We start from the raw sequence: 11,824 nt of genomic DNA on the forward strand, positions 1-11,824 counted from the left end.
ATCTTTTACACCAAGAACATTTTGGTTGCCACTAACATAGTAATGGAAAACCAGTTTAGACGATCATTTCAAACTTGACAGCACATTTATCGCCTGATATACTTTTAGATATGCGTTAGGAAACATAAACCCACATCACCCGGAAAATACATCAAAATTCAGGAAAATGGAGGCCCCAGGCGAGAATGAATCATCAGGGCAATCGGCCAAATCAAGTGACAAAACGGTGGCCAAATGCAGTTTCATGATTACCGTGGGCACTGATGGTCTCATCGAAATTAGCTCAGTTAATCAGGAGTGCAAGAATCCCCAAAGCGGAGCAGACAGTAGTAACTCCCCATCGACGAATGGCACTAAAGAAGCCAAGAAAGAGTGCATAGCTGTGCTCAAAGGGGATTCAAATGACATCGATGATGATTCAACTGAAAAGCTGGAGAAGAGCAAGAATGCCAAGTCCATAGAGGAGATCAAGAAAACCGAGACTTTGCCGCCTTTCGTTAAGATCTGCAACAAAGATCTGGCGAATAGGCCTTCGTTCGTGGTTCTCGAGGACGCTTTGGCTCGGAATCGGATTCAACAGGACATGGAACAGTCGAGGGAGGAGCAAACCTCCAAGTGTCAGGCGCAGCAGACCTCGCTTTCCTACGCCATTTCTAATGCAGGATCCCAGACTGATAAAGCCTTTCCGCAGTATCCAACCACCAGCAATAGCAACCAGAAAGGTAATGATATCATTACTCCTGTTTTTAGATTGCTTCTATGTCTATGTTCCTCCCCAGGTAATACTGTACCAGCCGCTCGCAAGTTATCCCTGCAAACTGCAGCACAGGTCTGCCAAAAACTTTCAAATTTAAGTCGGGAGCAACAGCAACAACAGCGACATCCGTCACTGAAAGAGCAGCATCAACAGCACATGTCCTTGCTGCAACATCAGAACCTGCAGCAGCAGCAGCAGCAGCATATGCAGCATCATTTGACGCTGCAGCAACACCCGAACATTCGAGTTCAACCGACCAACAACTCGCCATATGTGACCATCAGTTTTATGCCCATGAACCAGCCGGGGACGGCAACATCGGGTTCTCCTGTCATGTATCCTGGCCAGCAGTTCCTGTGCGCCACGCCGAGCAGCTGCTCCTGCTGCACGTGCAGCAATTGCTATCCGTCGAGGACGAGTCAAGTCTGTCCAATGCAGATGGGCAATCAGTATCAATGTCCAGCCAACGGAAGCAACTGCTGCATGCTGAAGCCGGAGAGCTTTGCAAACGGCTGCTACAACGGTGGCACATCCTGCTGTCCTGTGTCGAACATGGAATCACATCCTTCCATGGGATTAGGTAGTCAGATCAGTCAGCACGTGATGCACCCAGTTCTCGGAACCTCCACTTGTGCGCTCCAGCAGCAGCAGAATATTCCGATTTCTGGAGGATTTTATCCCTGTTGCTCGTGCCAATCGTTGTGCAACCAGTGTTCCCAGTGCAGGGTGCACCCCCATCCTTGTTGCCACTGCCTGGGACCCTTCAACAACCAACAGGTGTTCCAATCGCAGCAGCGGCAGCAGCAACAAGCCCAAAGTGTCTGCTGCCCCTTGAAACCAAGCCAGCGACGCAGCAACTTCTACCCCTCCAAGGAAAAGTCACTGAAGTCCAGCGAAAGATCCCACAATCCTGATGGAATGAAGCCCATATTTAACAAGAAGGCCCAGGTTCAGGAGACACCCCCGGATGCCAAGGACAACCAAAATGATCAAGCAACCAGCAAAAAGTCGCCATTACGCCGATCCATGGGAGGAGCATCATTTGTGCGGACCACTCCCAACCCAACCTCCTTGTGTGTCGCTCGGATTGGCAGGACTTGCTTGGTCCTGAGACCCACCAGCAACGCCCTCGTGCCACGCCTCCTGACCAAGCGAATCAGTCGCTACACCTCCGTGATAGCCTGGCCAACAAAGAGTCTGAAGCCCAAACTACAAAATCAAACCACCATTCAAGAGCAATGAACATAAACGTTCTTTCTATAACTCCGTTTTGGTTTCACTACTTAAGATGTACTTGGCTAGAGTCAGATCGTGGCTAGAGTCAATTTCCAGACTATCCTTGGCATCGATTTCCACAACGGAGCACCTATTGTTCTGCAGTAGCCCATTGTCCACCAGTTTCCTCCTGGAGAAGTAAAACATTCCGGTTTCCACAATATCACCCTGCCAATCTTGGCGTCTTGGCCTGGCACTCAAGTCAAATTCCGCTGGCATCAATTCCCCATCGACCATCTTCCATCGCAGGTAATGTGATCTGAAATAGATGGATTCTTAATAACATACTTACTTGGAGCATGGCATACCTCTTAGCGGCGAAAACGCAGTCATGGGACTCGAACTTTCGAACAGCCTCTTGAATGTACTTGGTTTTCAGGAAGACGGATGTGCATTGGAATAGTGCAAAGTCCTGAATACTCCTGTGAACATCTAGGAACTCCGAAATGGCATGAAGTGATGGGGTATCATCTCTGGCGAACTTCTCAGGCCGTCGATGTATTGTGGCACCATCTAAAGTGCTTGAGAGCTTGCAAGATAGATTCACCATTATAATATTTAATGCTCACACTTTTGCGCCTCGATGGCAATTCGTTTGTCATCTGTGGAAACCCAAATGTGTCGAAAGCAAGTCGAATTTTTGATGGTCATAATGGTGCGGGCCAACAGCGATGAGCCACCAACTTCAGCCAGGTTTTTCAGCTTGATGCCTTTGCTGCCTCCCCTGGCCAAAATTAATGCATGAATATCGTTGCTCAGACTGAAATAAAAGCCAATAAATAAAAGTACTCATGAATCTACTCATGAATCACTCACCAATTTTCCGTACACCCGGTTTCGAAAAGAAAAACTAGTAAAATAAGAAAAGTCGCCGGTTTCAGTTTTATCATGGTGCTGTGCTTCTAGTTGAAGTCCAAATAAAAATAAAAAGAAAAATCGTGACTCCCATATAAGATATATTTATTAGGGTGAGCCAGTAAGTACAAATAAACTACTTAAAATATTAAAAAACAGAAATATTTAAAGTAGTTTTCATGATCACTATATATTATTTTTGTATATTTTGAGTTCTCCTGTGCTTTTTTAATAATTTAATTAAATTTAGTTTGGTATTGGTTCACTCTAAAATGTACTTGTACTAATTCAAACGCACACAATAGCCTAATTTACCCTATTGTGTGTTATTAGGGGTTGCATTTGTGATTTATGCAAATAGACACGTTATGGGGACTTTGGACTACTCAGATTTTCATGGAGGGCAGTACTCACTCACCAGTCAGTCCACCAAAGTGGGTTTCAACTTTACGTTCATCTTGGATCGATGGATTGCTTTGCTATAAAATTAAGTTTTTACAAGGTTTTTAAATTCCCATGGTTTAAGATCGATGGATCGATGGATTGCTTTGCTATAAAATTAGGTTTCTACAAGGTTTTCAATTCCCCATGGTTTAAGAACTCTTTAAGCACTAGTTTTTGAATATTTAAATGCCGCCATATTTGAATAAGAAAAACATCAATGTTTATTAAGTTTTATTTATTGCACAGTTTTTATTTTAAGCTTTACAATATAAATAAGTTTGTTTTATTTACTCACTTTGCTAAAAATGAAGCAAATAACCTTAAAAATACCATGTATTGAGAGGTAAGTTGTGTTAATATATATGAATAAGTACATATGGCAATATATTAACAGAAATTACGCATGTAAGAAAATATACAATATTCGTTTTCTTGAAAGGTTCCACTCCATAAGGCAGATTCAGGATACAGAGTTTTGAGATGCGCAGATATGCAAACGCTTACTGACTGACTACTATACACATACGTATGGATCTCTTGACAACGGGTGGTTACCCTTTATATAACTACGAGTGCTCATCCGTTCGTCCGACGGTTCTATTGGTACATTTAAAGGACACTGGCATACCTTTGGTTGATATATGCCTTGGTGTGGTAATTATAAGTTCTTATCGAGGCCGCCAGTGTTTGGATTAGTTGTTTGTCCCTCTTTGCCGGTGCATACGAATCAATGTCACTGCCACTGAGGTGGAGAATAAATATATTAACAAATACTATAGTTAGACAAGCCGGGTTAGCTACTCCACCTGATATTCCGTGTGCGCAGGACACGTTCCGCCCACGTCTGTGGTCTTGGTATTTCCCGGGCCACTCCAGTTTGTTTTTTGTCGATATAGTCAATTACATCATCGTAATAGTTGGTTCTGTAGTTGTACATGTATTTGTATTGCAGAAACTTCGGCCTGAAAAGTGCGGGTTGCATAAGATACAGTACGGTACAGTGCAGTGGAGCACCAACCTGACCCAGTGGCGGTAGAGCTGCACCGGTTTCCTGTAACCATCGTCTTCTGGCGGAGGCGGCGGTGCTTTGATTTCTTCTACCTCTTCCGGAGCAGCCTCCTCGTTGGCCGGAGTGCCAGCCACGACGCTATCAGCCTTGTGATCGGATGCCACACTCGGTGCTTTCGAGGGTGGAGCCGGAGTGCCCGCCTGGGTGGATGCCGCCTTCTCCTCCTCGCCGCCGTCGTCGAAACCCCATGGATCTTCTTCGTCTGCCATATTACTGAAACGGAGTCCTTTCAATGTTAATATATCTATCATAGACAGATACACATTCATCACACTATTATATCACAATAAGATACTTTAAAAATGTCACTGTCTTCTTATTTTTTATAGACGTTGACCTTTTCACGTTGCATAACATTGCAACACAACCTAAATTTCAATTTCGTTTTTAAAAATAACCTTTTTCCGCAGTTGATCAGAAATGTTTGGAATTCAGGACGCCCAAATAGCTGGCGTTCTCAGACCTTTCGAATTCAGGACGATTTAAATGGTTCAATGCATTACAATCTGCATCTAATGAGTTACATCATGTTTCGTTTGAATTGTATTTATCTCTTAAACCACTAATATCACTGTTATCTTTCCAAAGGACTTTTTATCATAGACTTGTTTTAGACGTGCAAGGGATTCACATTGATTTTCTAGCAGCTAGAACTAGGACATTGGGTCCAATGAAAAATTAGGGACCGTACCTTTACTATAGTGTTTATACTGATATAAAGGAAAAAAGACTAAATGATCGAACTGCTGCTCGAAACAAATGCACTTAGAAAACTTAATCTAAATATATCGAGAAGCAGCATCTATATACAAAGGTTGGCATGCGTACTCACACACCAAATTTAATTGGCCGAAACGCTATTAACACCTATGTACTAAATAGTTTCACATTTCAGCATCAGAAGTTCCGGAACAATGGAAAAGTTAGTAAGCAGATTCAAATTTAAGTAGTCAAATAAATTTTTAAGCTCAATTTGATCTATTTCAACCATTTGCTTATTTATACGGACTTAATTTTAAATAGTTACAAGACTAGTTAACTTTTTCCAGAAAAAGCCTAAAGATAATAAATTTTAGTTGATAAATGTACACATAAGAAATCCACGCAGCATATACATCTTAAGATTGTATTTCATTGAAAAACCCTAATTGTTAAATTTGTTCTTTTAACAAAATATTGCATTTAAATAAAACAAAAAGCAATAAAACTAACATAATAAGATGCGCGTACATTTTGCTTTCATCGTGAATCCAATAAGATGCACGTAAATTTTGCTTTCATCACGAATCCAATAAGAATTTAAATTATTTAAAAAGGAACCGTTACTCTATCACGGGAACGACGAAAGTGAAACACTTCCTAAATTAATTTATTTAGGTTATATCTACGAATTAAGTAATACTCTGACTGTATTGGTATTCTTGTTGAAATACATGCTTATAATTTTGTTAAAAGCCCCGAAATTAATTTACAACCATTTTATTTTAACAGGCGTGAAAAAGGTCACCCTAACTTATCGATACATCAAGTGCGAAAACCAGTAGCACACATCGATAAGGCTCGAATATATATCGCCTCGATTTAAGCCACCCCTAAATTTGTTGTATTGATTGTGTTTTGGTCGAATAAGTTTATTGCATTTGCGAAAAGTGGTTTTGTTTAGCCCAGCGGGTAGCAGAAATGTGCCTAAAATCAATGTGTCATTTTCGTTCAGGTAATAACCGCACCCACCTCCCGCCGAGGCGGCGAAAATCCCGTGTGAATCGCGAGCTACATACACACTTTAGCCCATTTTGCGTGCATATACACTGCATGTGCGTACATATGTACATACGCACCTGCGTACATATGTACATATGTAAATATCAAAAATAACAATTTAGGGCGAATTTGTGTGGAGAATAAAAATCGAGCAAGCAAATCATTTTCCTAGGACATTGTACGTTGGGGCCAAGTGGACCATGTGACAAAGCCATGCCCACTCGCACACACGCACGCACATATGGACACAAACAACAAACTACTTTATTTAAATCGAGCGGTTCGAGCAGTGCGAGCCGGTTATATTAATGCATTTCATTTCGCATTCGAATTCTCGCTCCAAAAAAAAAAAAAAAAAAACAGAAAAAAAAAACAGTGCCAATTTATGTAAGCGAGAAACCGAGGCCCACTGGGAGTTGAACGTGTGTAGCAAGTTGGACCACCCAGCCATCGCCAAAGAAACCCCCGCTCGAACCGCACACACTTGGTTTGGTATACGATGTGGAATATTGGTGTCCAAGTGCCAGCCTTTCCCTGCTGCCCCCCACCCTCACCCGGCTGGAGTCCACTGGAGCCCCTAACCCGATTTGGTGTGAATATTATAAACCACCCAAAATAAAAAGGCCATAACACCGAACGAACTCTGGGGAGGAAGGGCAGGGAAAAAAAACTGGAGGCGCGGGTCGTGCCTTCCCCACGTGACACGCAGGCGTATGCGTGTGCCAAAAATTCCATTTATTCGGCGTATATTCATCGCGAAAGGCGATTTCAAACTGCATTGGCTTCGCACTCGCGTTTCTGGCCCAAAGTATACCAGCCATCTAGTGAAACAGGCGCTGATTGTGACCCACAATCCCAAAATAGCCTTGTTCCCAACATCTTCTCCAAAATACGTGTTCAAAATGGGGTTTTGGGTTTCTCCAGGAAGCGAACTAATTGCTTCCAGATTGACCATGACCTTAGCCATTTTCAAAACTCTACTACCTTCCGTTTGGCACGAATTTGGCTCATGGCACAGCTTTAAGTTGAATTTTTTCGTAGCTGCTATTTTGAAATTTTAAATTGAGGGTTCAAAAGTGCGATATTTCATCGTTGTTTTATGTATAGTAGTTTCCTTCTATCTTTTCGATTTAACAATTAAGTTTAGTTGATAAATTCATAAATATTTTTTGCTAAAATCAGATGACGAATTTGTAGTAATCAGAACTTTTGATATTTTCAGCATATTAGCCTGAGGAGGTAAATAATGCTTTGACTAGGTCGACGGAAATTAAACTCATGTAAGTACACATAAAAAGTACAATTAAATAAATACCAATAATATTTGTGCCTAGCTTAATTATAGCCTAAAATGCATGACTAACCCAATACTTAAGCAGCCAATTAAACAAATATGACTTGTAATAAATATCTTCCAAATGTGTGTGTAAACCTTTAAAGTAATCAATCATACTAATTGATCATGTTTAATACCCATTCGGATTCTCTAAAACGAAGAATATAATATACCCTTGCAGATGATTTAATTTTTATTTGGTAAAAACGACTAACTCCACTTATTGATGGAGCACATATTTTTCTACTACCTTTTGGCGCAAAATATAAAAAAATATTTAAACAAACGGAACCAAGTCTATTTTAATTTATCGTCTATATCGCTCTCCAAATCGAAGTAATTGTTTCGTCGCTGTGCGAAACTAAAACATTGTTCATCGTTTGCACTTTCCATTGATCTTTGCTATCTCCAGAATGGCATTCCGCTTTTTCTGATGTGATCGCAGTTTGTGTGACGGTTCGTTTTGGCGGTGAGGTAACCGCTCTTCGTGGGAATTGACTGATTCAGCCTTTTAATTTGCAGCTCTGCATCGCTTTTTGTACATTTTCTAAACAATAATACTCCACTTAACACTTAAGGGTGACTTAAAAATGTTACATTTTGCCTGAAATCTTTTAGAGTTCTTGTATACGTAACTCAAAATAATGAGCGAACAGCTAGCAATAAGCTATTTTGCAATAAACTGAAACTGGCTTTTACACTGAGAAATAACCTTTGGGAGAACTTGTGTGACGCTCATTAATGTTCATTATGTTTCTTACCCAAATTATTTTACCCTTTAGCACATAGCATTTTCAAATATAAATAACGTGATTGTAGGTGAACGTGGCAACCCTGTTCCCCTTTCAAAAAAGTCCTACCGTGTACAGAAAATATGGTTAACCAATAATCGTCATGTATAGAGACAATTTCCGCGCATGCGCCTCAACCATTTGATTAGTCCTTCGGTACACATCAGGTTTGAAATATACAAGTTAATAGTCAAGTACATTTTTGCTTATTATTATCAAGAAAAATTTATAAATGAGTCGCTCGTTCAATTTCAATTTCAATTTGTTCGTGCCACAATTCATACATATCGTTAACGTAATGCTATACAAGCACAATTATTGATTTGGAGTTTTTCTGTCCAGAAATAAACATTAAGTCAAATGTACTGGCCAGGCAAAGCAATTTAAACAAAGAAAAACACTAAATAGAAACCAATTAGCTCCTAAAAAGTTAAAAACAGTGAAAACATGGGGTGCTTAAGTAGTAAAGACCGTTTAACCAAAGAGGACATGGAGTTCTTAAAAACGCATACGAGATATGACGAAGCCACAATTAAAGAGTGGTATAAGGGATTTAAGGTGAGTACAAATATTACCACACCAACGCAAAAGTCTCAAATTATGTCCGTTCGTCCTCCCTTTTCTATATAGCAAGATTGCCCCAACGGCCGATTGACGCCTGCTAAGTTTGTCGATATGTATAAAATGTTCTTTCCATCCGGAAATGCGGAAGAGTTTTGTGACCATGTCTTTCGTACATTCGATATGGACAAAAATGGATATATTGACTTTAAGGTAATTCTCTCTAATTACACCTTTTCTCTCGACACTATATTTGGTTCACTTTCGAAATGGCAAACTGCGGTCGACACAAAAACTATAATTTAGTTTTACTTAATGTTGGTATTCCAATCATAGCGTAGGTCCTTAAATTGGGACTGTTGATTCTAGAGACTTTCATATCTTCAAAAAAAAAAAAAAAAACAACCATTTGTATATATTCCGTCAATTGGGATGATCGCATGTATATCGTCGATGTGATGAGAATGCAGATTGTGTTATTATTGTATAGCTATGCCAATTGTGGGCCCCTCGCGCATGGTACTTTAAATAATAAATAAACTAAAATAATTGATGCATCCACATGTGTTGTGACGACAATTCCCCCTATAGGCATCTTTCCTGATTTGCATACTTGAATTTTACAACAAGCACCTTATTGCTTTTGCAGGAATTTTTACTCGCAATAGATGTAACTTCAAGCGGAACACCGGAGGAGAAGCTAAAGTGGGCCTTTCGAATGTACGATGTCGATGGCAATGGTGTTATAGACATACAAGAAATGACCAAAATTGTTCAGGTAGGAACTGGGAAGTGTGACTAGTCACTAGGGTATTCAGCGAATTATTGTTTGATTTAGTAATGCAATTACTGCAATTAACGTTCTTTGGTCTTCTCAGGCAATTTATGACATGCTAGGAGCGTGCTCATCTAATCGTCCAGCTGATTCAGCAGAAGAAAGAGCAAAAAATATTTTTGCAAAAATGGACGAAAATAACGATGGTCAATTAACCCAAGATGAGTTCTTGAAAGGATGCTTGCAGGATGAGGAGTTGTCAAAAATGTTGGCACCATAAACAATTATATCCTACAATATGTGTGTATTTGATGAAATCAGTAATGAAATGTATAAATACTTAATTTATATTTCTTATACTAAAATTAAACTACTATAAAACTATGCAATCATTAAACTATTTTCAGTGTGTCACTCAAATTAATACATTAAAATTTTTCACCAGATCTAAAAACATGAATCGTTTAATGATTTTAATTATCGTATTTGCATTGTTCACTCATTTTAAGAGGTTTTTTTTAGCTTGGTCTCGACGGCCTACAAAATATATTTAACGTGTTTTACAAACTGTCTGCAACCGATGATTGGACGCTATTCGAAACGGCAAGGAAATTTGAAAATTTACTGGATAAATTTTCCATATAAAGTAACGTGTTGTTTTACGGGGAAATTGGGTATAATATTGTGTATTATATACTCTTATATTTTTTAAAATCAATTTTACACTACTTAGCCATCTTTTCATACTAGAAGCCTGTTAAATTCTATTCTATTTGGGCACTTAGCTTATTTACAAAAAGTAGAAAAGTAAAGTTTTTTTTAGATAATATTACAATTTTGTACCTGGGAATATATCTTCACTGGTAATGCGTGATTGTATGGTTGCGTGCTTCTTACCATTTGGCGAACAAGTCCAAGTATTGATTGGAATATTTCGTAGCAGAGCATTTATATTTCGTTATAAATGTCCAAAGGTTTACACTGCAAGATGGTCTTACAACAATATCCATTGGCTATTTGCTTAATTTGGCTGTACATTAAGAATCTGTCTGCAAGGGTATTTAAGCTTCGGTACCCGATGAACACTTTTCCCCAATCGTCAAATATATAGATGTTAATTTGATATATTATATTGCCATTCAAGATAACTGTATAATGAAATTGTTCTGCAACAATGGGAAAGCAAAATAGTAAACTAAAACCAGAAGTTTTGGAGGATCTCAAGCAAAACACAGAGTTCACAGGTAAGTGAATATTTAACACTCAGTTGTTGTTATTTCCAAACACTTTTATTGTTTATATTTATCTAGACGCTGAGATTCAAGAATGGTATAAAGGCTTTCTTAAGGACTGCCCCAGTGGGCACTTATCAGTAGAAGAGTTTAAGAAGATTTATGGGAACTTTTTCCCATATGGTGACGCCAGCAAGGTAAGAGCTCTGACCTTACCCTGGTTTTTGAATGTACACCTTAAATGCAATTCTATTTTCAGTTTGCAGAGCATGTCTTCCGGACATTCGACGCCAACGGCGATGGCACTATAGACTTTAGAGAGTTCTTGTGTGCACTAAGTGTCACATCGCGGGGCAAACTCGAGCAGAAACTCAAATGGGCATTCTCAATGTACGATCTTGATGGGAACGGATACATATCGCGGCAGGAAATGCTAGAAATTGTTACAGTACGTTTATGGTTCTCTAAGATCAAATCAAAAATATAGATCTAATCACTTACTATATTTTTCCTTGTTTAGGCAATATATAAAATGGTCGGCTCGGTGATGAAAATGCCAGAGGACGAGAGTACTCCTGAGAAACGAACCGACAAGATTTTTCGTCAAATGGATCGAAACAAGGATGGGAAATTAAGCTTGGAGGAGTTCATAGAAGGAGCCAAAAGTGATCCATCAATAGTACGATTATTACAGTGTGATCCACAGTCTCATTAACTTAATTACTATTGAAAAGCAAGCAATAATCATTTAAACGTGTATAGAGTAATTGCGAATTAAATTGTTTTGTTTCAGTATGGCCATTATGTATATTTCTTTCTAATAATAAACAATTCTTATAATATTTAATTATAATATTAAACAATATCTATTATGACCGTTCCAAAACACCCATGTTGAGGTTTTAAAATTTTCATAATAAAATGATCATAAACAAAGCGTTTCTGTCACACAATTTATGGAAAACCAT

General features: G+C 39.1%; 5 protein-coding genes across 7 annotated transcripts; 3 read left to right on the forward strand and 2 right to left on the reverse strand.

The window, feature by feature from the left end:
• Positions 1–80: 80 nt before the first annotated feature.
• LOC6738770 (alpha-protein kinase 1) lies at positions 81–2,020 on the forward strand. Its single transcript, XM_016171755.3, has 2 exons — positions 81–722; positions 780–2,020. Exons 1-2 carry the CDS (start codon positions 167–169, stop codon positions 1,997–1,999), a joined length of 1,776 nt encoding a protein of 591 aa, XP_016032589.1. The 5' UTR covers positions 81–166; the 3' UTR covers positions 2,000–2,020.
• LOC6738771 (N-acylneuraminate cytidylyltransferase A) lies at positions 1,986–3,005 on the reverse strand. The gene is made up of 4 exons (XM_039293397.2): positions 2,849–3,005; positions 2,602–2,792; positions 2,341–2,545; positions 1,986–2,291 (listed from the first exon to the last, which is right to left on the reverse strand). Exons 1-4 carry the CDS (start codon positions 2,920–2,922, stop codon positions 2,015–2,017), a joined length of 747 nt encoding a protein of 248 aa, XP_039149331.1. The 5' UTR covers positions 2,923–3,005; the 3' UTR covers positions 1,986–2,014.
• Positions 3,006–3,555: 550 nt separating this feature from the next.
• LOC6738772 (flightin) lies at positions 3,556–5,193 on the reverse strand. Of its 2 annotated transcripts, none has more exons than XM_016169214.3 (4): positions 5,092–5,193; positions 4,350–4,613; positions 4,138–4,293; positions 3,556–4,073 (listed from the first exon to the last, which is right to left on the reverse strand). In XM_016169214.3, the coding sequence occupies exons 2-4, from the start codon at positions 4,607–4,609 to the stop codon at positions 3,941–3,943; spliced, it is 549 nt and encodes a 182-aa protein (XP_016032591.1). In that variant the 5' UTR covers positions 4,610–4,613; positions 5,092–5,193; the 3' UTR covers positions 3,556–3,940. The 2 variants fall into 2 exon arrangements, with proteins under 2 accessions (XP_016032591.1, XP_016032590.1); XM_016169213.3 differs by lacking the exon at positions 5,092–5,193 and adding an exon at positions 4,799–4,858.
• Positions 5,194–6,029: 836 nt separating this feature from the next.
• Positions 6,030–10,008, forward strand: LOC6738773 (neuronal calcium sensor 2). Of its 2 annotated transcripts, none has more exons than XM_016171757.3 (4): positions 6,030–6,114; positions 7,384–7,441; positions 9,499–9,627; positions 9,728–10,008. In XM_016171757.3, exons 3-4 carry the CDS (start codon positions 9,568–9,570, stop codon positions 9,902–9,904), a joined length of 237 nt encoding a protein of 78 aa, XP_016032593.1. In that variant the 5' UTR covers positions 6,030–6,114; positions 7,384–7,441; positions 9,499–9,567; the 3' UTR covers positions 9,905–10,008. The 2 variants fall into 2 exon arrangements, with proteins under 2 accessions (XP_016032593.1, XP_039149332.1); XM_039293398.2 differs by lacking the exons at positions 6,030–6,114; positions 7,384–7,441 and adding exons at positions 8,280–8,846; positions 8,919–9,062.
• LOC6738774 (neurocalcin homolog) lies at positions 6,030–11,703 on the forward strand. The gene is made up of 6 exons (XM_016171758.3): positions 6,030–6,114; positions 7,384–7,441; positions 10,769–10,868; positions 10,935–11,053; positions 11,116–11,304; positions 11,377–11,703. Exons 3-6 carry the CDS (start codon positions 10,799–10,801, stop codon positions 11,569–11,571), a joined length of 573 nt encoding a protein of 190 aa, XP_016032594.1. The 5' UTR covers positions 6,030–6,114; positions 7,384–7,441; positions 10,769–10,798; the 3' UTR covers positions 11,572–11,703.
• The last annotated feature ends 121 nt before the right edge of the window (positions 11,704–11,824 follow it).

This window comes from Drosophila simulans, chromosome 3L, assembly GCF_016746395.2.
Source record: "Drosophila simulans strain w501 chromosome 3L, Prin_Dsim_3.1, whole genome shotgun sequence".
In the NCBI taxonomy this organism is placed as follows: Eukaryota; Metazoa; Arthropoda; class Insecta; order Diptera; family Drosophilidae; genus Drosophila; species Drosophila simulans.